The following is a 24,675-nucleotide window of genomic DNA, read 5'->3' on the forward strand; positions in this document are numbered from 1 at the left end:
GTTTGCTTAGTGCCTACTCCAAAGCCACTTGAAGCAGTAGGAACCTTTGCATAGCAGACAAGCTATATATATATATATCTCCTATATATATCTCCTTCAAACTCTAACTTACAGGAGCAGAAGTGTTACTTTTTGTGCAAATCCTTTTAAATCTAGTTAGGCTATCTATAAAACTCCCTGTGTGTGTTATTAAAATTATCTTTTTTTTCTTTTCCTAAAGCATTCTGAAAAGATGAAGCCTCAGTTCTGAAATGATCTGCACAGATATTAACTCCCAGTCCCTCTTAGTATTCAGAAGCTTGAAAGACTGATTGTCTATAAGAGCTCACTCTAGGATTAGCACATGAGTACACAAGGTGTTTTGCAATAAAAAAAAATATATATAATTCCTTTTTCTTGGTAATTGAATTTTCATATATCCTCAGAGATTGCCGTGGCTCTGTATTTGTAGGTCCCAGTTGCGCAAATATACTCGTATAATTCCAGACCAGTTAGAATTAATGAGTAAGGCAGGCAAGCCTCGAGCTGCAAAACACAAAGCAGAGAAGCTGATTGCAGTGCTTTTTATTTCCACAGACATTCATGTTCATTTTACTTGCTTTCCTACAAACGAGCTGTGCCATTTCTCACACGTATTTGGCATCCCAGCCCCAAATTTGTCTCTTGCTGCTTCAGGGACCTAACTAACTGTCCCCCACGGCCAGAGTGCAGCTGCCCTAGGCTCCCGCTGCAGCCAGTGAGAAAACAAGCATCCCAAGAGGGTGATTCACGGACCACACCAAACGTCTGAATCGCTCCCACGGAGCGGCTCTCTCACTCCACTGATTACAGAGGCAGGCAAGGGTAAATGGGTTCAGAATGTAGGTGATCAGCCAGGTGGAATGTATCCAGACCTGCTCCAGTGAGTCAGGAGGTGCAGTATCACAGCTGTTTCTGAATCCTTGACTCCAGACCTTTCTGCTTCAGCTATGCCACATGAATTTCCTGATTTTTTTAATTTTTTTTTTTTTATTGCAACTAAATAATTTTCAGCCCTGAACTTACAACTGAAAGGGATTGGAAGTAGAAGTTGTTATTTGTTAAATTCAGTCTATTTAAAGATGCGCTGAAATCAGTATGTTCACTTACTGTAAACTACCCATGCATTAGATATTAGGGATATATTTCACTCAAGATTGAACTAACTGATACTTTTCTTTAGAAAATCCTTGTAGCTCAGGGGGGTTTCTGTCACTGTAGATCAATACAAAAAAGACAACAGCTGCAACAATTCTGTGCTGTAAATTGCACAACTGGAGCTGAAAGTAATCTGCAAACCTTTTCGAGTTCAGTGGGTTTGTACTTGAGTGGGCATATGCATTTTTGGTTGTTAGGAACAGCAGCTGAATTTAGAAAATATTTATAGTACTGACATACCCAATAAAATAAATATTGTGTGATTCCCATTAAAATGCATACTTTACGTTCATCTGCTCTCTTAAAAGTTTTCTGCACATCTTCAGAGCTGTCTGTTTTGTGGAGGCTGTTCTTCCTATCAGATGAAGCAATCCAACTGAAAACCCTCTGAGATTTCAGAGCAGTTGACTCTGATCTGATTTACACTTGCATAAATCAAACACAAATCCATCTAAATCTGTGCGGTACAAATAATATGTTGATGTAGAGAACTATGGCAAGCCACTCTTTCTAGCCGTCACATCTTCTGTTGCCAAAGGGTTGACACAATTTCTAGTGCACTTACCACTACACTCTGGCATAGCAATTAATTGTTCTGTCCTCATCTCTATAGACCACCATATGGTTTCGTCCCCTCTTGTTGCTTCTCCCTCCAGGCAAAGAGGCTATTCTGCTCAGCAACCTCTGGATGCATTTGTTATGGTAGAAGAATGGCCATGCATCTACTGACAGAAGAGTAATTGGTGCTGTTGGCAAAAATCCTCTCCTTTCAGTAAGAAATGAGAGAGACGTGTTCAAAATGCATTTTCCCAGTTAGGCAGCTGGGAAAGATGAGGAGTAAGCACAGTGCCACAAGCTCAGCTCAGAAGGGAGAAGCCTGTGGGCCCTGATCACCCCCAGGTGATGCAATGTGGTGCAGGCAGGCCAGGAGCAGCAGGTGGCTTCCTTCAGCCAGCTGGGGAGGGCAGGAAGGGGCTGCTGCTGCTTGGATGGGATAAACACTGGGGCCATGTCTATCATGTGACAGGAAAACTGGGCTTTTTCTTTATTTTTCCTTTTCTTTTTCTTGTGTTTTTTTTTGTTTGTTTGTTTGCTCTCTGTTTTTACCATCTTTTGTTGAACATCATTGTGTGGTTATGAGGTGCAGGGAGTGACTGAGTATCAAACCCCGGTCTCCAAAGCAATGACTTTGCTTCCAGTTTCTTTGTTTCTTTAGTGCATGGCTCTTACTGATCATGTCTCACCAAATGCCATGGGCGAGCAGCCAGCCCTCTCACTGAACTAGTAAAAAAAGTCATCGAGCTCATTCAGTGAAAATGTCCGAGCTGCTCACACTTGATGCTGTACAGTGTGTCTTGGGGTGCGTGCCCAGGTGGAAGAAAGAAGGAAACCATTTTTCTGGTACTGCAAATAAAGAGAAATGCCGAAAAGTATTTTGGTGTTTTACAGGAAATACCTAGGGATTTTCCTGATTCTATCCTGGGTATTTCATGTGTACTATGTGCAAGACAGAGTGTTACACAAAGATTTGGTGATTCAGTCTTCAGCACTTTGAAGCACTGATCCTACCTACGCTCGTCTGCCCTGCCCAATGCTGAATTCCACACAGGGAGCTACACAAAGTGCCTTTAAAATCCTGATCTTTTTGGGGTACCCTAGAAATTTCTGCTGTACGTAAGGTTTAGTCTTGGAGTATAGCACTCAGAAAGCAGGGTGCCTGACAAAGACATTTGCAGTAGGGTGTGTGGGAGGCGTATTCTTGAATGGGATCATCTGAATTTGAGTTTTCTTCTGGACTAAGCTATCCTTTTGGGCATGAATAAATGCCTGGCTCTTTATATATGAGGAGACAGTGCCTCTCTTTTATATGAGACATTTAATATGCAATGTGAACTCTGTTTCTACCTGAGGCTCTGGAGACTGAAACCCATTTATCAAGTGCCTAAACCACTAGCATTTCCATCTCTCCTCTAAAAGTTGTGTATAGAGTAATACAAGATTTGGAGATGACAAGGACTGTGGTGGCAACTCCTTTAGGCTGAGGAGAGTCTACAGGTGACACTTTTTGCTTCCTAAAAGGGAAGTCTGGCCACAGGTAAGATGAGCTGGGAAAGCTGAATGAGAGTGCCTGTGCCTTGTGAACTGACTAGGTGAAGTCAGGATTAATTCATTCAGTTCCTACATATTTACTCTCCAATTCAGAATTGTGTGTTATGTTCTTTTTTCTGCCTTCGTAATGGAGCATGATTATAGTTTTGGTAGAATGGTTCAGTTTTGTTATTAACCACTCAAAGCCAAAACATCATTTAGTTTCAAAAGCAAAAATATCTACATTCTAGGTCATCCCAAACTGAGAGAAAATGTAATGATATCTTTCAGGATCTCTGTGGATACAGAGGCTCACTTATGAATTTATTCCACATAACCACTGTCTAAGAGCAATTAGTCTGACTGGATGCAGTGCGGTGTCCAGTTTTATATAGTTTGTCAGTTCTGTGCCTATGGTGTTTAACCTTTTACCCTTACGTTCACAAGCCTTCCATTTGACTCATGTATTAAATGAAAATCAAACCAGGCTGTATTCCTTCTAGGGAAATTTATTCGTTTTCATTTTTCTTTATGTATGACAAGTTGAAGTAAAATAGTGTTTGTTCATACAGCTGTAAATTCTACTTTTTTTTTTCCCAGCAAGTTTTGCTTTCACTTGAAAACATTATTCTGAAGAGGCTGGTTGGCAGCTCCTTTGATGGAAGTGCTCTGTCCACAGAACTGGTAGAGCAGAAGTAATCAAGATAACATGTAAGGATTTCACCCTTGCTAACATGTACTGTCCCACCTGCATTCTCACCTGTAAGGACTTCTTCGACTTGCAACACTGATGAGGCAGAGTCAGGACAAACACCTTCAGTGCCTTTGAACTCTGACTCCCAAAGGACGAGGGCAAAACAATGAGCACTGTCCTATCAGCAAAGGTATCCCATGACTGTTGCCCTTGCTGCCACGGCTGAACAGCTGACGAACATATTCACAGGGGACAAAAATTCGGATCTCAGCTTAGCATAAGAGGCAAGACGTGACTTTTGAGTCTGTGAAGCAGAAAAGATCTCAACACTAACTACCGATTGCCTGTGCTGTCTCATATTTGAATCTCTACTTCCATGCTGCAACAGTTTATTGCTTGCCAATTAGTGGCAATGAGATAATTCCATTAAATACTTGAAAGTCTTTTGAAATTTGTAGTTGCACTTTTTTGATTACTTTTCCGAAAGTTATTATGGTCCCTATCCTACAGATTGTTCCTTTCTGAATAGCTGTATTTCTTGATTCATTGAAACAACTGCAGTGGGAAAGCTTTGGCTGGAGTTCTACACTCTTTGTTGTCAGTGGAAAAAAAATCACTCTAGTAGTAATAAAGAAACCTAACAAATATTTGATTACAATCAGTTGATGGCAGCTTAATTCAGCATCCTGTAATTGTTATGCCCAAAGATTTTGTTGAAAAATTCCACTGTCTGTCATGTGATGGTAGTTTACGCACAACAGTTCATCTGCAGAGGTCCATACCTAGTAATGTTTGGAGAATGACAGAAAAATTAGAATTTTTTTCATGTATCTTTTCTACTTCATGTGTAAAATATGTTTTTCCTCCTTTCAGCATTAACCTGAAATACTCTTCTTTGCTTCAAGATATTTTTCATGCAGGTGTAAACATGAAATCTAGAAAGTGCATAAATTGGACCTAGAATAGATCAGTGGATGTAATGAAATGGCTGTTCTACTACTACAGCTGAAAATATCATTTCCCTTGCAGAGAATTACTTGAAGAAATTGGTGTCCAGATTTTGATACGTAATTGGTAAATACTAATTTGGAAGGCTTTCTGATAAAAAAATAAGCAGAGTACCACTGATATTAAACTTAATAGTACAAGTGACAACAAAATCATGACAGGAAAAAAAAACAACCCTTCACTCCTTCCAAAAGTTTGCTTTAGTTTTTAAATGCTTTTCAGTTTTCAAAATTCCACTTTATTAGACCAGTATCAATTAGACTTATTTACATTTTTTATTTCCTTTGTGAATATTGCATTATAGAGGAAGGAAAGAATTACCTGAAATCCTAGTCTGAGAAGTAAGGAAATCCCACCTTTCCTCTTCCCCCTGTACATTTTCATTCTATGTTTGTGACTGTGCCTAGAAAATTGCATCAGATTTTCACTTGAATCTGAAAAGTTTATGTATCTTTGCCAGAATATTTTTGTTTTCTTTATAGAATGAAAGTCACCACCTGTGGTGTACAAGTAGATAATATAATCATGGATGAACTGCATGCAACTTATGGGAGAGCTTTGTTAACACTGGCAAAATGCAGTTTGTGGCAAAAGAATAGAAGCATTCCTCTGTAGAAGTGTGCTTAGAAATAAAGAATTGATTAAGTTCAAGGTAATACTCAGGACCTACTTTGCAGCATTAAGTAACTACCTTTGTTTTCCTCCAGAAATGTGTTGCTGTGTTTCATAACCATAGCCCAGACTTCATGGTTAGTTTTTACATTAATGTGAATTATATAACAGGACCCCTCAGTAACACGTAAAAGGAGAAGCCCAAATGAAGAATGTCCTTGTCTTCTTCCCCTCCTGTGATCATTTTAAGCACACTATGTTAAAATCCAAGCTTACAAGCTTCTAGCTATGTCAGTATGAATATATCAATGCTTATAAGTAATAGTATTAAGTCATACTAAGACTGTTGGACAACACAGGTTAATTCATAGCATTGGGCAATTTCCTCTGAAACAGCACAGTTGATTTTACCCTTTTTTTCCTTAACATTTCTATACTGAAAAGATAGATCTCAGGTTATTTGTTTGTTTGTTTTTAATTATGCTTAAATTGTGCCCTAACTCAGTGTTAACTATGCTAACCAGCATTTGGCAGAACTCGTGATTTGAATGTGCTTCATAATATTTGGCTTCTTCCTTAAAGTTCCAGCTCCCAGAGTCATGTGATAACAACACAACCCTCAAGGAAAAAAAAAATAAAAAATCAAACCTCATGGCTGTGGAAGGAGGAAAGCTTAAAAACGTGACCCGAATTCACCCTGAAGACTCTAATACCAAAGGAAAGAAAAAGAGCACAGTGTAGTAAACTGGTAATTGTAAAGATTTCTGTACTCAGGGGAAGGAAGAGTGACTAATTAACGGTCCTTTCTATTCAGTGCCAGGTATCAATATGTTCCATTCACAAATGAGGTGTCATATAATCTGGGCACAAAACCACACAAGCTTCAGCGCGGGTACTGCTACTTCTTGGCATGTTCTGCCTCTGTCTGTGTAACCGGCCCTTGATGCTTTTCAGAACTTTGCACTATAAAAGCAAGAACAGGAACCAAAATGCAAATGCTTTATTCATAGCAGTAACACAACTCTCTCACAGAGCTCGAGAAGAATGGAGAAAAGATTTCTCAAAGCTTTGCCTACACTTTCCATCTTTATTCAGGTGCATGAAAAAAAAAGCTCTAGCAGCACAATCATCCAGGAACAGAGTGAAAACTATGTGGAAAACACATCTATGCTGTTTTGGAAACAGGTCACATGCAGGGAAAAAAAAAGAAACCAAAAAAAAAGACATTATTATGTCAGCGCACCCACAGCCTGCTTCCTGTGGGGAATGAGCCGTGCCAGAGAGGCCACCTCTGGCTGGTGGGACCTGGGTCGGGCTGTGCATACAGCGCGGCAATCGCTGCTGAAGGGAAGCTCGGCACACTGCTTCCATCACCATTAAACCTCCCGTCCTGCACAGGCAAGAGGAGCAGGGAGCAGTTGGCTCTCCCGTCCGCTTTACTTATGTCAGAGTTATGGAGTTAGACTGTTTCACAGGAGAAAATCACTGCCTCACAGCTCTACGAGGTTAAAGACCTAAACACGCCGCTCCACCTCGCAAATGTTTAAGGCTCGCTGAAAGCGTGCAGATCGCAGACAGCAGGCCGAGGCGAGGGGGCGGACTGAGGGCAGGGAGCAGGCCGAGACGCCGACTCCGGGGCCATGCCGGCAGCCTGCTGCAAAGCAGCGGGCAGACCCGCCCAGCAGGGCCGTGCCGCGACACGCCGGGCCCCTGAGGGAACGCCGCACCGGCCGTCGCTGCGGTGACGGGGCCACTCGGGGAGCTGGCAGCGACTCCGGCCCTCCCCGTTGTTCCGCGAGCACGCCTCCCGTCCCAGGGCGCTGCCACCAAGACGGGGCAGCCCTCCTTTCGGGCGGGTAGCCGTGGGCGGCGGGAGCGTCTCTTGTAGGGGTAGGGAAGGGCGCGCAGGGAAACAGGACTCGAACTCCGGGACCCGGGTGAGAAAGGCTGGAAGCCGAGCCGAACCCAACCCGCTGCAGCGAGGCCACAGCCGGGGGCGGAGAGGAAGGCGGGCCGCACGCCGACCTGTCGCGGTGCATTGTGGGCCCCGCATTGATTTATGCACGAGCCGCAGAGGGCGCCGGGAGACGCGGGTGGCGGCGGCGCGGAGGCGGCGGCGGCGGCGGCGCTCGGGGCTGGCGCGGCGCGGAGCTGCGGGCCGGCCGGCAGCGATCCGGGCTTTCTGAGAGCGCAGGACCTTCACTGCTCCTCCGGACCGCCCCGCGGGTCGTGGAGGCACCCTGCCCGGCCTCGGCCGGCCGCTTATCGGCCGCCACGGACGTGGAGGCGGCGGTGGCGGGCGGAGCCGGGCCCGGCTCGGAGGGACCGCTCGGTAGGGCCTGGAGAGGGGGGCTCGTTTGGATCTCGCGGCACCGGAGCCTCCGTGGGCGGGCTCGGGGTTGAGGACCTTCAACGGGGAGAGAGGCGCGGCCCGGCGCGGGGCAGAAGGCTCCGTCTGTTCGCCCGGCATCTTTGTTTGGCCGGCTGCTGCTGGGGAGAGGAGCGGCGAGGCCCGCACGGTCGCATTCCCCCGTTCCTCCTCGGGGCCCGAGCCGGCCGGGAGCTGCCTCAGCGTTCGGCTTTGCGCTGGGTGGAAGGCTGAGGGCTGAAGAAGGCTTTGCAGTGACGGGTCTCCCTTCCCCGCGTTTTCCGACCCGATATCGGCTCCTCGCTGCTGGGATTATAAATGTTTGGACGGAGACCCAGGAAACTGAAAGGTGAGCCTCCTGTTGGAATTCGCAGAAGAGAAAAGGAAGGAGGCTTTTCCAAATCCCTCGCGATAAAACTCGAGCCGTTTTCCCATGCTGCCCGTATTCTGTTTAATAATGCGATTGTGACCTGAGTGGGATTTCCGAGCCATGAACTGTTGAAGCTTTTGCACCAGAGCGTTGGACTACGTTGTTTTTCTCTCTGCACATGATTCCTCCATCCCAGCTGTTGCAGGACCTATGGGCCAACAATAGACTGGAGGTTAATTCTCACATTCTTCTGTGCTGGGGACTTGGCTAGTTAGCTGGAGTTGCTGCTGCTTTTTATTGGAGCTGCTCTTTATTGGGCAGTTTTATTTGTTTTCACATACACGGGGTGTTTCAGCTAAGCAGATGTTGGACTGAAGCTGAATGGATGCTTTGCAATCCACAAGATTTTGGAGGATAAGAAAAAACTACTAAAAACAGAAGAACCGGTACTGCTGGAAACCTGGAGCCCGTTTTCCAAGCCTTTTTATTTTATTGAGCAAGGTAAATAATGTAGTAGTGTTGAAAGTATAGGGCTTGCGGTAATCATACACCAAGATGTTGCAGAGCACTTAAGGGTATTCAGAACCTTTCAGCAGACTCAGAGGTATAACCTCGTTAAAAGCCTCTGAATAAGTTCAGTTTTTCATTAAAATGAATGTGGAGCTTAATGCTGAGAACAACTGATAACTGAGCGAACCATTTTGTAAGTGTTACAGATCTCTGATGTTGAAAGAGGCTGTCTAAAGAACTTCAGAAGTCTTAAGTGGTTCAGTGAAAGAGTGCAATTAATCGTTTGTAAATATTTGTATGTTTTTCCAAGTTTTTAAAACACTTGTTATCATAGCCATTCGTGATCTGTTAGGTCTCCTAAAAGTCCTTTCAGTTTGACTGTAGTAAAGTACTTACATTTGCCTAATTAATTGTATTCATACTCTGCCTTGAATTATTTTCAATTACGTTTACCTTTATGTTCATTTACCTTTTTTAAAGGTAAACCTCGTTTACGTTTATTCGCAATGACAGCTGCTACTACTTTGTAATCCATTTTTCTTTTTATCTTTTTTTATGTTATTATCTCCTGAATTTGGACTATGTGGATTTACCTCTAGTTTATATGCATCACATTAGCAGTGGGTTTCTGCAAGACAGCAGCATAAGTTCAGAGTACTATTTTAGATATTATCTTTATGTGTTTGAAGACTTGGAAGAAGCATATAATGATTCTCAAAATATGCAGTGTAATCAGTAACTGGTTTAAGTATATAATTTTTGGTGGCTTGTTGCATGCCTTATCTTTGTTTTTTAAAGATCTCAGTGGCAGTTTGCTCTTAACAAAAATATAAGTCCATTAAAATGAGATCATAGCTTAAAAAGCAGCTGTAAAAATCTGGTTTTGCAAGATGTCACAGGATTCTCATTATGGAGTGATGCCTTGATTAAATTGATTGTCTACCTTTTCACCCACAATCTTAATGAAATAGTGGCAAACACTAAGGTGTTGGCAACTGTTGCTGATGCTATCATTGAGAGACCTAAGCTGATATTATGGATAGTATCCAAAGTCCTTTTGTTTATCCTGTTTAGATTTGTTTGACTTAAATGTACTGTCTTTGTTTTGTCTTGTTTTGTTTCAAGATGATGTGTGAGGTGATGCCAACCATCAGCGAGGCAGAGATTCCCTCTGGGGGAAATGGAGGCCATGGTTCAGGTTCCCCATTACAGTCAGATGCTGATTCCCATTTTGAGCAGTTAATGGTATCCATGTTGGAAGAAAGGGATCGCCTTCTGGAAACACTAAGAGAAACTCAGGAGACGCTAGCATTGACCCAGGGCAAGCTGCATGAAGTTGGTCATGAAAGAGATTCCTTGCAGAGACAGCTCAATACTGCACTTCCACAGGTATGGACGTTTTGAAAGGAAGCTGTTTTCTGATAACTTATCTTTGTTGTTTTTATTGTTGTCTTGTATATTCAATTTACTGAACAGCTTATCGTAGGGAAAGATCAATCCAACCTAATACTTTCCTAAAGTATTTGTTGGTGCTTGTTCACTTTGAGAAAGACAGAAAAGCAAGGCGAGTAGAGAACATCAGCCCCTTCCCTCTAGCATGCTTTCCCTGTTTCTGGCACTTCTTTGGCTCAGGAGTATGAGGTTGTTTCTGCATTGCTTTGTTTAATAGAACCTGGTGGACTTTTTTCTGTCACCATTGTATTAGTGTTTCTTACTGCCTAATTCATCTGTGTGCCTAAGAAATATGTATAGACCATCTGGGGGAATGACACAGGCTGTTCTGATACTGTTACAGACTTGAATTAAAATTGACTTCTGGAGGATGCAATCTGCCCACATATAGGCTGTAGTACTTAACATGTTGTATAGAGCAGTAGTGTGCAGTTAAGAGAGTTCATAGATGTCTACAGATCTTCTCTGTTCTTAGTTACTCCATTCCAGTCTTAATAAATAAAATCAAAACCAACTGAACTTTGAACATGCTGGAAAGCTTTTGATTGTAGGCAAAGCAGAGACCACTTTCAGTTGTCAGTTAACTATTGACAGCCTTGTACTTTCTAGCCTGCTTGGTTGTTGTCCTGAGTTTGTCAGTTTGTCATGGTGATGTTGGGCTTGCATGTCTTATTACAAGAAAACATGAAAATTATTACAAGTATTTATATGTTCCTAAATACTGTGGTTACTATTCATACTGTTTAAAGCAGTGGTTTCAAACTCTCCTATTTCCAGTGTATGACTGTTGATACGTTAAATAATACTGGAAATTACTCGGGGACAGAAACTAAAAAGTAATAAATGTGAATGTAGTTGGATTACAGTGTTATGATGGAAATCAGAAAGGAGAATTTTCCAACCTTTGCTGCTCCCTGTGTTAAATCATGTACTGCAGGCGAAAATCATTCTTTGTTTTTCTGTTGCTTTTTATTGTAATAATTGTGGCTTCTCTTTAGCTGCTCTTCCAGGTGCATTAACAGGTGCCATTAACCAATTGTATGATCTGTAAACTGTTACACTTGAATTTGTGGCTGAGTGGAATCACCAAAGCTCTCTAAGCTGCATTATGTCTTACCTTTTTCATTCTCATCTTCCTTCTTAAATCTTGTGAACTACCAGTGTGTAAAGATTTTTTTTCTAAACTTTTATGAAAGATTCAGGCAGCTCAACAGTTCCCAGTTTCATGTGTGTCACACTTGTATGCTTTCACATGAGATCAGTGGGGAAGCAAGTCTTGTGGTTCAATTGCAACATTATATAAATACAATGCGAGAATGGAGTTTTGTAGATTTTCTGTTGGAAAATAACGTTGTCATGGTGTGAAACTGTACTGCTCCTGTCTTGAGTCATGCTTAAGCTCAGATGGTAGTGGAAAGTGAGAATTGGTGCTGCTTTCAAAAGTTGCATTCACAAAATAACTCATTCTTGCTGCGGATCAGAAGAGTCTTCTGTGCTTGACAAACCCTTGTTGTTAGTATGGCAATTAATTGGTTACTTCGGATTAGTAAATTTCTGACAAAATTCTAATTTAAATTCTGTTAAGTGTTCAGTAGAAAAACTTTCTGCTGGCTACGGTATTTGGAACTAGTCAAACTTTTTTGTTAATTATTTCAAGCTGAACATTCTTTTGAACTGCTGTCTCAAACAACCCATTGTTCAACTGTGGATTTCAAGTAGGGGTAGAAGCAGGATAACTTTACTGACAGATGCATTACATTTTTTTTTTTTTTTTTTCAGGGGAAAAAAAAAAGGGCTACTTGGTGGTGCTATTTTTTTCTTTTAAGTATTTTTAATCAGAGTAGATGTTTTCAGTTAAGTAGAAAGATGTGAGGATCAGTTTGAGTGGTTGTGCAAACAGCAGTATGATGGTGTGAATCACCGAGTCAACATCTAACAAATGTATTATTTCTCCCCTGGCCTAGTGTGTACGTGCAGCTAGTCTTTGTAGTTGATTCTGGGGCACTTTATCCTCAGGAGTGTTGAATTGACTTGTTTGTAGGTGCACTTTATCGTTTATGTTTTTAGCTGAATCGACCAGTTAGACCATTCTGATGATTGATGGAAACTTCTTGTGTATAAGGGGTAGGATGGCAGATTGCTTCTACACCAGAACTTTTCTGGTTTTGGTATGAAGGCACTCTATCTCTATTGACGTTGCTGCTCTGAATTCCCTGCGTTCATTGAGTTTCTGTAGTATAGTAAAGGAGCCTGTATCTCTGTGTAGGTAGCTACGAAATGGCAAGTACTTGTGTACTTGCACATCTTTGTAAGTTATAAAAATAATTACAGTTCATTCTGCTGCAGTGATTTTTTTTTCCCTTCTCTAAAACGTTGGAGAAAGAGACTCTTCTAATGAGCTTGTTGTATGATGGGCAACTAGTAATGTAAGGGCATCTGTTGCAGTTCTCATAAAATCAGAGCAGCTATTTAGAGTAGGAAGACTTTTGTTGTGGTTCTCTAGTTCACAAAGAGAAGAGCATTCGTTATGGGTGTGCTTTGTTACGTTCACTTCTAAAATTGACAAGCCTTTCTTGTATAAACAGTTTAAAGCAAAATTTGTCAGCATTGCCTTGATAACTGGTTTCTGTTTAATTTAGCAATGTTTTTTTTTCCTGGGCATTATCTCTTACCTTGGTTAAAATTTACTCTGACCTTGGAATATGAATTGGATGAAATCAAATCGCCAGGCAAGAATTCAAAACCATTTTTGTTCTTCCTTGTATTCTTCACAGAAATAATGAAAATGCACTTTTTACTCTGAGAAGTTAAATAACTTGTCTTTTCAGTGTAAACGCATTCAGTTCTGATATAATTATGGTCAGATGAATAGCCGACTCTGTTATTTCCTTGCCCTTTTTGTACTTCCAGTGTGTTTTCTACATATTTTAAGATAAGCATGCTTAAAACTTGTAAATTAATCTGAGAAATGCATAGGACTGTGGTGCGTTTCAGACTAATGTTTTGAATGTAAGGTTGATGAGTTCCAGGTGCCTGCCAGTTGTGGTGTTGAGATGTGACAGACTGGGCTTCAGTTTGGTGGTAGAATTGTGTGTGGATGTTTCTGTAAATGCCAGCGTCGGGCTTGTTTTGGATAGAAAAGACTGCCATTTAATTTATGGACTCATAGCTAGCACAGGTAAATGTACAGTGGATGAATTCACAGCAGGTCTTATCAGGATAATTATATATGTTGCAGAACTTTGAGCGCTAATGAACAAATGCTGTGCTGTTGTGATAAAGCAATACTCTTACTGAGATCCACCTTCATCTTACAGTGGTTGCTTTTTAGTCTGAAATGTATCATAACATGAGCTGTGCAAAGCAGCTTGTAAATGAAAGGTACTTCTTTTGTTTGTCATGTGGTTCTGTTCTGCATTCAGAAATTCTGTATGTAAGGGGGCATAGATTAGGGACAGATGCGAATTTTCTGTTGGAGGCTCTGTGTGTGTGTGTGTGTGTGTGTGTGTGTGTGTGTGTGTGTGTGCATAAAAGTAAGAATGCTTACTGTAACATGGAATTAAATATGGAAAAAGCTGCCTGCAGTTTTGGTTTGGCTTCAGCTTTACTAGGATGCCTGCCTTATCTTAATTTAAAGCAAATCCCCACTAGGTCATCTTTAGTTGCGTTCTATTTAATAGTAAATGTTTTATCACTGCTACATGCTTCTATTTAAAAAAAAAAAAAAAGTAAATCTATTTATACTTATGCTCAGTTAAGTTCAGATCTGTCTCTATGTAATGATTTTTCTTAGTCTGAGAAACAGATTGTCTCGCATGCAAGAAATATCTAAACTTTTAGTCTGAAGTCTGCCCTGGTGTTGTTTAGTAATGGTGAATTTATGGATTTAGCTGTCGTTTTATTAATGGTGTTATTTGGATTTCCTCCAGGCGAGTTTTAAATAATACAGGATGTCATAGACGGAGAACTGAGGTCTTGAATTGTGCGTAGATATGAAGAACATGGCTGCGGAAAGTACATTAATTGAAGGGTTTGCCAAACTTTGCAGTAGCTGAAATTTCCTGAGCGTTTTAAGTGCAGCTTCATTTACGGTATTCACAACTACTCAGCCTTGAGGTGACGTAGCCTGTTGTTACTTCAGCAAGATGCAATTCTGGATTCTGAGTAAAAGCCATTAGTCTCAGCAGTCTACTCAGGATTGATAGAGATCTAAAAGGTTTCAGTTGTGCAGCTGTGTGTCACACAGGCATAGCCTCCATTTCTCACCCAGCACTGTGACAGCAGAGATGAACGTGAGTCTTTCAGTTGCTTTTTCAGACAAGTGTAATTTTATTCCTGTTTATGTTCAGCTGCTGAGTTTTGCTTGGCAGTTACTGTTAGTAAACTACTGGATCGTCTTCATCCATGTAGCTTAAGTCAGATGGAGGTATGGGTTAATGTTTAGAATTCTTCACTGACTATAACAATAAATCTCAGCTTCCCTAATGTTTTTTCATTACAAGGCACAGAAAGAGACAGCTTGTGTCCAAAAGGCATATGTTCAGGACCAGACCCCTAGCGTTTGTTCTGGCTTCTCAGTTTTTCATTTAAATGTATTTGTGCAAGTTCACTGAAACTATGCTCTTATGATGTTCTATCAATCCCTTTAATAAAATTAATAGTCGAAAGCTACTGTTTTTTTTTTTTTTTTTTCTTTGGTTGATCAGCAGAAGGATGTACTGGTGACTAAGTAAAAATGCTTTTTTGTTTGTTTTTATTGGTGATTTATGGATGTAGCTCTGAAAAATGAGGCAGTGATTATTTTTCTCTTCAGTCAGTGTGCAAATATCTGAAAATGGGTCTATTAACTTCTGATGTGCTGTCATCAAACTTGCAGGCTGACCAACAGACCACGTATAAGCTTGAGTGAGAAGAGCTGTAACCAAAGCAAGCAGTTCATAAAACATGTAGTGTATTTAGGACAAGGTAAACTTTGCATATATATGTTCACTTATGCTAATTTTCATGTAGCCACCTGTACAACAAGTAGTGTTTGCTTTGGTATTCTGAAAATAGAGGATTTTTCATCTGCCAGCCCTCCTGCTTTTTCTCTGCTTTTTAAGCGTATACCTCAAAACTTCTTTTAAGATGATTGCTCCAAGACTTGGGGGCTTAGTGTGGCTACTTATTTCCAGTTTCTCTCTAGAGTATTAAAAAAGAAAAAGAAGCCCTTGGCTTTCTTTTAAGATAATAACAAATAAACACGTTTGGTTTTTTTGTTGTTTTTTCTTTTGTTTTGTTTTGTTTTTTTTTTTTACTCTTAAGAATTCTTAGTGATTAAAACCACAGAGCAATCTATGTTAAGTTTCTCCATTCTGATACATATTTGGGAGATGTGAATGTTACATTTATTGACGCTGTAGGATTTGAAGTTAAGACTATAGCTTTGTTTGTATGCTTGCATTTTAAGTTAATGGCCTTGTGGAAACTTGACGTCAGGTGCTTATAGAGTAATCATCAAAAGACTGCAGATAATAAACACTCCACATCTGATTTTTACTCAATTATGCTTGGTAAGTATTCACTGTGCATGATGCGATAACACCAGATTAAAAATCAGAAAATATCTTCCAGAACATAGCATAAGAACTGAGGTCAGCATGTAGATCACATATAGTGAAGTGCTCTCAAAGAACTTAAATCTTTGGAGAGAACTTACTAGCTGTCCATCAGTAATGTTGTAATTCTCAGCTTAGCCCTTCATCCAAGAACTCAGTTAATATACATCTCTCTTCCTCTTAATTTTGCACTTGTGTTTTCTTCCTTTAGAGGTGTATGTCAGGTGTCTTTACGTAGGCTGTTTTAGCAGTTAAGATGGTTTGCATCTTCAGATGTGTGAGACTAAATGACACTACTAGTATTAGAAAGTGTTTCTAATAATTTCTTGTATGTATGAATCTCAATCCACAATTAGTTAGAGGAGAAATATCTAGATTCTGTGTTTTGGGTAATCTGAGTGTTCATAGCTTTCTAAGTGCTTTTTTTTCCCCTCAGTTTGTCTATGTAGTCTCCAGATGCAAGTGAGGAAATGTGTTGAGGTGCTTGCCAGGAAAAATGTTTTTGCATTCTCCAGGCTGAGAAAAGAATTATTTTTTTTGCTATTGAGTGGAGTTTTTCCCTTATTAGACATTTTTTTTCACAGAAATGCATACAAACTGTTGGGAGATTCATACATACAAGAAATGATTAGAAACATTTTCTAATACGTGACAACACCTAGTATCGTTTAGTCTCACACATCTGAAGATGCAAACCATCTAACTGCTAAATCTGTTGCTACATTTTGTAAGTTCTGGATAATTTTAATAGTGAGATGAGTATGTATCTGTAGGTCATTCGAGGAGCTTGTTCTTCTGTTCATTTATTCAGAACTGGAGAGGAGACTGTGATTACAATAATCCTTAAAAGTTCTGCTCTGGTTGATTTTGATGTTATTTTCCTTCAGATCCTCCATAAACTAATGTGACCAGTCTTTTGCCCCTGACCTCTGTCTGTTTTGGACTTTATCTTGGGTTTCATTGTAAGCTCTACTGCAAGTTGGCTCCTTCTGGCTGTTGTACCAAGGCTCTGGGGCCTGTTCTTAAAGTGGCTAAAGCTGTAATGTTTTCAAGAAGAGAAGCTTTCTGACTTAATCTTCTCTTCTGCTATTCTACAGTGGCTAGCCTTGAACTATGCTCGTGTTTATGCTCGTGTCTGCTCAGGAAATGGTTTTTGAGGGTGGTAGTGAAAATTTTAACTGGAATATAATTTTGGTTGTGTTTGAAATACACTGGGACTTTCTTGGGAGCAAACGAATAAGAACAGTCAAGATATCTTTTCCTGTAGTTCTTCTGTTTTATGGATGTTTAGAAATAGTATTTGGCTTTAGAATGTCTGCAAAGTGCTTCAAGGTGCCGTGATGAAAAGGTCCTTATGCTCCCAGTATTAGGCATTGTCGCATATCTTCGGGACAGATTTTAAACAAATGCCATGTGGCAAAAAGCTTGAAAATTTCAATAGAATGTCTCTCTGTCTAGTTTTGTTAAGAAGAAACAGGGGAAAAAGTCCTCTTGGAAAAAGGCCCGAAGTGTTTTCCATTTTCCGCAGCCTTTAATTCTTTTCTGTAGCAGAGCAACTGTTGGGTGTGCTCGTGCTGTGCCATACCTTACCCTCTGTTGCTAGCGTGTGGTATAGTTTGTTACCCAATTCCATTTGTCATCTACTCATCTAGAAATTTCTGCTTGTTTTTTAATGATCTTGTTTCCCCTTTGTAAATCGATACTAAGTTCAGTCTTGTGCAATTTAAATGTCTTGTAGAGAAACATTACATTTGGAAACAACTTTTTTCTTAAAAAGAGCTGCAGGATAGAATATCTGATGAAAGTGAGTAGAAGATGTGCATGACAGGCTAGCAAACTTTTTACTCTAGAAAGGAATGTTTCTTTTTCCTTACCTCACACCGAATCACACAGAATGGCTTGGTTTGGAAGGGACCTCAAGGATCAGGGATCTCCAACCCCCCTCCCGCATGCAGGGCCACCAACCTCCCCATTTAATACTAGACCAGGCTGCCCAGGGCCCTCTCCAATCTGGCTTTGAACATCTCCGGGGATGGGGCATCCACAACCTCTCTGGGCAGCCTGTTCTGTACCTCAGATTTACTGACCAGCATGCAGTATAAGGATCTAATTATACAAGCATAGATTGCTGATGAATTTTCACAGTTTAAAACCAAGACAAAATTTTTCGGGAGGTGCAGTCGAAACAAAGAATTTTTTGTGTTAGTTTGTATAGACTTTAGCTGGCTGTGTGGCTGAAAGGTGTAACTACAAATGTAGCTGAGTCCTTGCACTAGTGAAGTTTAATCATTGTCTTCTCAATGCTGACAACTTCCTGTAATGAGAAATAGTATTTATTTTGACTGACTTGAAAAGGAATTCAGGCTACCCAAATCCTCTGTGTAAACAGTAAAACTTTCTTTAATGTGCAGAGGGTTCATTCAGTAAAGAGGATTGTATATTCCTGTTATTTTAATGGTACTGGTTATCTCAGTAAACAGAACCAATTTGATTTGTCTGGCTTTTAAAACCTACGTATGGATTTAAAGTGGGATCCTATAATAAGCCACTGGGAAGGGGGAGAAAGATCTGAAAGTGGAGTTGCTTGTTTGTTTTATTGAGTGCTGAACACAAACTGCTTAATTAAAAAAAAAAAAAATCCAGCTGCAAATGTTAAGCTGTTTTGAGAAACAAAATTGAGCAGAAAAGGAATTCTGCAGTGTTCTTTCGGAAGAACATCTGACTCGATCAATGGTGAGGGTTAAATTGTGGGTTTGACTTGTGGATTCTCAAATGCCCATCCCAAAAGTCATGTAGCCATATCTGCTGTTGCCAAGTGTCATAGTTTAAGCTCATTTTCTCTGCCCTTCTACCCATAAATGGGATATCTAATACTTGAAGTGTGGTATTTTTTTACATCTGAATTCTGCTACAGCTGTGCTGTTCACTGTAGTTCGTGAATGAATAAGATTTGTGGATTTACTGTTCCCAAGGGGAACCTGCATTCTTACTAATTTATTATCCTTTAAGGCTCTATTATGTCATATTAAAAGTCCTGACTGACATCTCACACTTCAGTCTCTTGCTTCTACTAGGGTTTAAGACATGGGCTACCTCTTGCATCATAAATTGGAAACACATTAATAGAGTTTTAATGTAATTCAGAGGTCATTTAAAGACTTAATTTGGATTCTTTTGTGTGAGAAGTTACCTCTGGCATTAGGAATTTTTCAGACAATCTAAACTGTGTGGATGTAGAGAATGAATCTTCACCTTAGAGACCATGGTTGGAAGACCAGAGCGTGCATGAAGGGCAGTCTTTGAGTCTTACTCATATATATGGGTAAATGTGGTTGGGGGTCTTCATGTGTGTCTGCATGTTTTAGGGGAACATTTAAATTTAGTATCTCTCTCCAGGGCTGTATTTGCTGTATTACTTTTGGGTGAATGACTAAAGTTTGGCTTAGATAATTTCAAGGATGCCTTGGGATACTGCTGTGAGTGTTTTTGTAGAGTAATGTATTTTTTGTGCACTTTGGTACAGTTGTTGGGGGTAAGGCTCTGAAGATCAGTAGCATTCTTCGTTAGCTTTGTGTCGAAGAACATGGGGCAGGTGCATCTAGTTCTTTTAGAACATGCAGCTAGAGTTTTCGGAATGTCATTAGAGGGTGTGGTTCAACAGTACTGTTGTCTTAAATCTGAGCCTTTGTTTCAAGAAATAGGGGATTAGGTCTTGTAAAATGGGAATTAAAAAGCTTTTTAGGGTTTTGGCTTTCAGTGCCGTGCAGCAAAGAAACTGCCCTTTCCTCTGGCTGTAGATTTATGTTGATAAATTAAATTGGTGCAACTGATTCCTTGTAACTGTAGTCTCCAGAGACTGCGTAACACTTTCTGTATGCTGTGTAATGGTTATAAAGAATTGTCCTGGGAGGTAGTAGAGGAGAAATGGGCCAAGCTTGTATTATCTCTCAAAAGAGTACAAGGCCTCATGGTTTCCTGGCTGCATCATCTTTCCCTCATTTGTAACCCATTGTGGAACAGGAGCTTATTCCTCTTTGAAGGCCATGCTCCTCACCAATCCATGTTTTGCTGCAGCATCTGTTGCTGGTCACAGCATGTTGAGTGTTGATCAGTATCCTTGGATGTGTTCTGTGAGGTAGCATGTTTTTTGGGTTCAGGTGGTTGTTATGACATTTGATGGAACTGTTTGTTTTGAATGTCTTTGTGCAGTCAAAACAAGCAAGCAACAAAGCATTAAGGTAAGCGTAAAACAAATGTTGACAATCTGTTACTGGGTTAAGCTTTTGTTTTTAAATATTAGACATGTCTGCTTTGAGACATGAGATTATACTCTTTGAACAGGTTTTAGAGTAGTTTTTGTTCGTAAAAGGAAACTTTTTAATAGAATGATCTAATTGCTTTCATTCCCAATGTTGCAGATTTGAGTATTTAGCTTCAGCTAGTAAATTCACTTAGCTTGTAAACTGAGTGATTGAATACAAAGAAGTAGAAAAACAAAATGTAAAGGGCCTGCCAGTTGAGCTGAATTATGTGCTGAAGGCATCTGTCTGTCTTCGTGGAGTATTACTTGCTTAAACAAGTTTGAAACTATAAAACTGAACTTTCATCAGTTGGCAAAAGAAAAGTTCATTTGTGTGTGTATATAAATATATATCGGAGCATTGAAGGGAAATTCATGTTGATGCTTGTTTAATGAGAGTGGCTGGGCCAGTCTTATTCAGATATTCCCAAGCACTCCCTTCTAACACAGTGTGAAAAACACACTCTACAACTACTGGCCAGAGCTAAACCTGGCAACTAGAGCCAAGATTAATGGCTGGAATAAGGCAGGGCAGAGCCTCAGCTGCTGCTTACAGTTTTTGCAAGCAGAGAGATCCCATCTCTGAAATAATCATACATGAAGAATCTTATTCTGGGCCTATTTCTGGGGAAAAAGTGAATTATTATTTCCGTGAAGATTCAAATGCTGAAATTCAGGATTATGGATTAAATGATATTTAATTCTTAACTCAAAGGAGTTTAGTATATAATGTCAGCTGAGCAAGAGTTGTGGTGTTCCTTGTGAGTGCAGCATGCTTGGGGTTGGTATCTTTTTCTTGCCTAAGGAAACTGACAGCTCAGCGTTGTTTACAACAAACTTGTTACAGCTGTAGTAGCAGTCAGTCTCCATAATGGAGGGTCCCACTAACAGTGTTGAACTTCTGTTAAATGTTCTCGGATACTTTGTGGTGATTGTACAGTTTTGAGGAGTGCTGTGCATTGTGAAATCATCTGCAGCATCCCAGGAGATCTTGACCAACTTCTTTGTGGAGAGGAAAAGCTTAAATGAAATCTCTTATATGTCATATTAAATATGAAGACTGGTTTTGCCCTGTATCTTGTCGAACTGGTAAAGCAAGATTCTTCCTCTTAATTAAGTACAACTTGTATTCTCCATTTGCCATGGTGGATATGGGTGTGGGTAAGTTTTTTACTGACGTGGACTCCAAAAATGGAGATGCCTAAAGCTACAACTAAGAAGTTGTCCTACTACTCACTGTATTAGTTACTAATGAAAATAGACTAAACCAGAGGTGCAGGAAAATGATCATTCACACTGCGAGGCCCTTCAAATTCACTAGTTCAGACTGTAACTGAAAGGCATATTTGTTCCAGATATCTCCCAAATATTTTTCAAAGTGTTTTTGTGAACTATTATAATTTTGGAATATGAGTATTGATGCTTGCACAGTATTGGAAAGGACTACTGTACAACCACTGACCAGCTTGTACAAAGTAGGCAAACACACCCTGAGCTTAAAAGCCGTGCTCCTTGATGATGACTGAAGCTTTCCTGATGAATATTCACCTGATCTTGTACGTTTACTGTGAGGGCAGTGAGGCCCTGGCTCAGATGCCCAGAGCAGCTGTGGATGCCCCATCTCTGAAGGGCCTCATGGCCAGGTTGGATGAGGCCCTGAGCAGCCCCATCTGATGGGTGGCAGTCCTGCCCATGGCAGGGGATTGGAACTGGATGGGCCATAGACTCACTACCTTTGTGTGTGAATAGATATTAAGTTTTTGAGGACAGCTTCTGTATACTCTATGCTTGCTGCATGTTGGCTGTTTACTTCTGAACTTCTTTACTCTGAAGATTTACAATGTAGTTTCAGTAGCAGCGTTTTGCAACTACTTTGCAAGACAAGAGAAGAACTTACAACTTGAGTTTGTAGTTAGCCTTCAGTTTTTTTTCTTGTTAATTCTTAGTGAATGCTGCTGAGTCCTAAGTGACAGAATTCCCCCCACAAGTATTGAGTATTTGGAAAAAGCCTTTGGGGATGGGGTGGAATTGTTTTGGTATAGTTGTTTGCTGATTCAGTATGGAATCTTAGATACACATCTATAGTTGTAAAAGTAGTTTAAAAATCTCTGTTAAAAAGGTTGAGTTGAAAGTAGGTGTTCCCTGCTCTAAGTTAACTGAAAGTAGGCTCTGTGATCCACCATGCTTTGAACACACATACTTTGGCCACAGATGCTGCCAGTGATTTGTTAAAATTGATGAAGAGATGAAAGAGTAGTTTGAAGAAAACGTAGATTCTTAATCTGTCAGTGATATCAAGGCTGGTTGTCGTACAGGAAGGATCATAGCAAACTGCAAAATTAGACCTAAGCTAAACACTGTTATGTTCTTCTTGCTGAATTTTGCAGACTTAAAGGGGTGCATTTAACACTGAAGAAAACAGAATGCTGCCAGGGCTTAGTTCTACTTTGCACTGTAAAATGATGTGTATAATCGGTGATTGTTGGCTTTCCAGTGATGCACCAAGATATATTTTTGAACTGGGCTTTGCTTTAGCCTTATATGCATAACAGTGATGGTTTGCATGATTTAGAGAAAATTAAACTTGATAGCATAGATGGTAATAATTTTGCATATTTAAATGGCTTCTGTTGGCTGCATTTAATGAGTTGAGTGTAGGTGGTTCCTGTTTGCCTGCCTTCAACCTGCAGTTTGTGTGCTTGAGCTTACAGGCTCTCTTTCCAAAGAGCGTGTGTGAACTTTGGGTATTAATTAGTGTGGTGAAAGGAGAACCTCTGATGTTTCAAGAGGTCAAAGATTCTGCCATGTTTGGGTTTCAGTACTTCTACACTTCCATGCTCCAATAGGAAATGTCTGTCAGAAATATTATTATGGGAAAGAGGAGCTTTAGATGAGAACATGGAACTGATGTGTTTCCTTCCCCCCCCCTTTTTTTTTCCTGTTAATTCTGCATTTCTGTTGCAAAACTACCAAATATTGTTCATCCTCATTTATGTTTCCTTGTACTTCAATATGCAGCACTTCCTGAAAGTTCTTAGCAATTAAATCCAGATTTAGTGCTTTGTAGTTAAGGCTCAGTGAACGCTGCATGTAAAGGAGAGCAGGTCAGTCAAGACAGTAACTGGAAACCTGTTTATTGCTGTAGAGATTTGGCTTTGCACTGAACTTTTCTGTTTTGCTCTTGGGCATCTGTTTGCTACCTACTGACTGTGAGTTAGAGTTCTTTTGCACATTGCTTTCTGTCAAACGCTAGGGCTTCCAGCTCTGAAGTGGACTGGAAGCAGTGTGTTTCATTCCAGAGCAGTAAAATTATACAACTGTAAACATTTTAAAACATAATTGGATGTTTGGAGTGGAGCATCATTAATGACAAAGCCCAGAAAGGTCAATCCAAGAAGTGAAGTTCAAGAATATTCTACTGAAAGAGAACTGGAATGATAAAAGATGCTAAACTTTAATATGTATTAAGTTTATTAATAACTACTCATTAGCTGGGTGCAGTGCTTGTTTTAGTGTTTTCAAGTAGAGGCACAGTTTTTGGTAGAGAGGGGAAAAATGGCTTTTCATTCAATGAAAATGTAGACTGATCAAAATTACACTAAACGTTTTAAACTATCTCATTGTCAGTGGTTGGAATGTGAGAAAGTTGCTACAATTAAAGAAACCTTCACCTATGTTTCTAAGGCAGTTTGAGTGTGAAAGACATTTTAATTCAGACTCAAGAGTCTGACATAACCATATCTATGTTCAGTGCTTACTGAAAAGTAATTTCATTAGGTGAAAAGCAAAAAACAATTTTTTTTTTTAATTTAATTTAATTTTATTTTTTTTTTACACTCTAGATTAATTTTTGTTTTACCCTTTCTGGCATGCCATAGATATTGGAAAGGTTGAAAGTAATCTGATTTATTGGGCTGGATACACTGGATAGACAAAGCACTGCTTATATTGGTTATTGTTTCTCCTGGATTTCTGTGTTTTCTTGGAAGGCAGGATTTAATGATCAAAACATGCAAGTGCTTTTGAGTTGTAGCTCTGCTCTTGAATTATTTAATAATCCTGACAGCTGAAAAAGCTAAACTGGTGTGAGTCAGTAGCTACAAAACTTGCTTGCTGTTACTTGACCCCTCCAGATTCTGTTAAACAGTTAAGTTTTATTGAATGTGTACTTTTAAAACCTGGTATGTTGGGATATTGACTACTGCTGCTACCTACAACCCTTGGGTTTAAAATGAGCTGACTATTAAATATCCTGTTAAGTGTAGGTATTTAGGTTTGATTTGATTGTTTTATTTATGATGCTTCTCATTTCTGTGCACACACTATTTAGAATAAGCATGGATTACATGTAATATGAGTAACACCATGGAAACTTGTCTCATATTTACCTTGGTTTCTCATCCCTGATGGCCTGTTTGGCTTTGTTTTGGTTTGGTTTTTTTTTTCCTCTGTTGTTCTTATTATATTCTCAGCATATTGGATAATTGTGTGGGTTGCTTG

General features: G+C 40.0%; 1 protein-coding gene across 3 annotated transcripts in view; it reads left to right on the top strand.

Annotated features, from left to right (window-relative positions):
* Nucleotides 1-7,948: 7,948 nt before the first annotated feature.
* Nucleotides 7,949-24,675, top strand: part of PPFIA1 (PTPRF interacting protein alpha 1) — a 57,364-nt gene continuing 40,637 nt past the window's right edge. For 2 of the 3 annotated variants that reach the window (XM_042813330.1, XM_042813331.1), the window contains exons 1-2: nucleotides 7,949-8,817; nucleotides 9,952-10,215. In XM_042813330.1, coding sequence (XP_042669264.1) covers nucleotides 9,952-10,215 — 264 coding nt within the window. In that variant the 5' untranslated portion in view covers nucleotides 7,949-8,817. The remainder of the gene's footprint in view (nucleotides 8,818-9,951; nucleotides 10,216-24,675) is intronic. The other variant, XM_042813332.1, reaches the window with a different exon arrangement.

The sequence above is a fragment of the Centrocercus urophasianus genome, unplaced genomic scaffold (genome assembly GCF_019232065.1).
Source record: "Centrocercus urophasianus isolate 14NV4802_14NV808 unplaced genomic scaffold, USGS_Curo_1.0 seq_14, whole genome shotgun sequence".
In the NCBI taxonomy this organism is placed as follows: domain Eukaryota; kingdom Metazoa; phylum Chordata; class Aves; order Galliformes; family Phasianidae; genus Centrocercus; species Centrocercus urophasianus.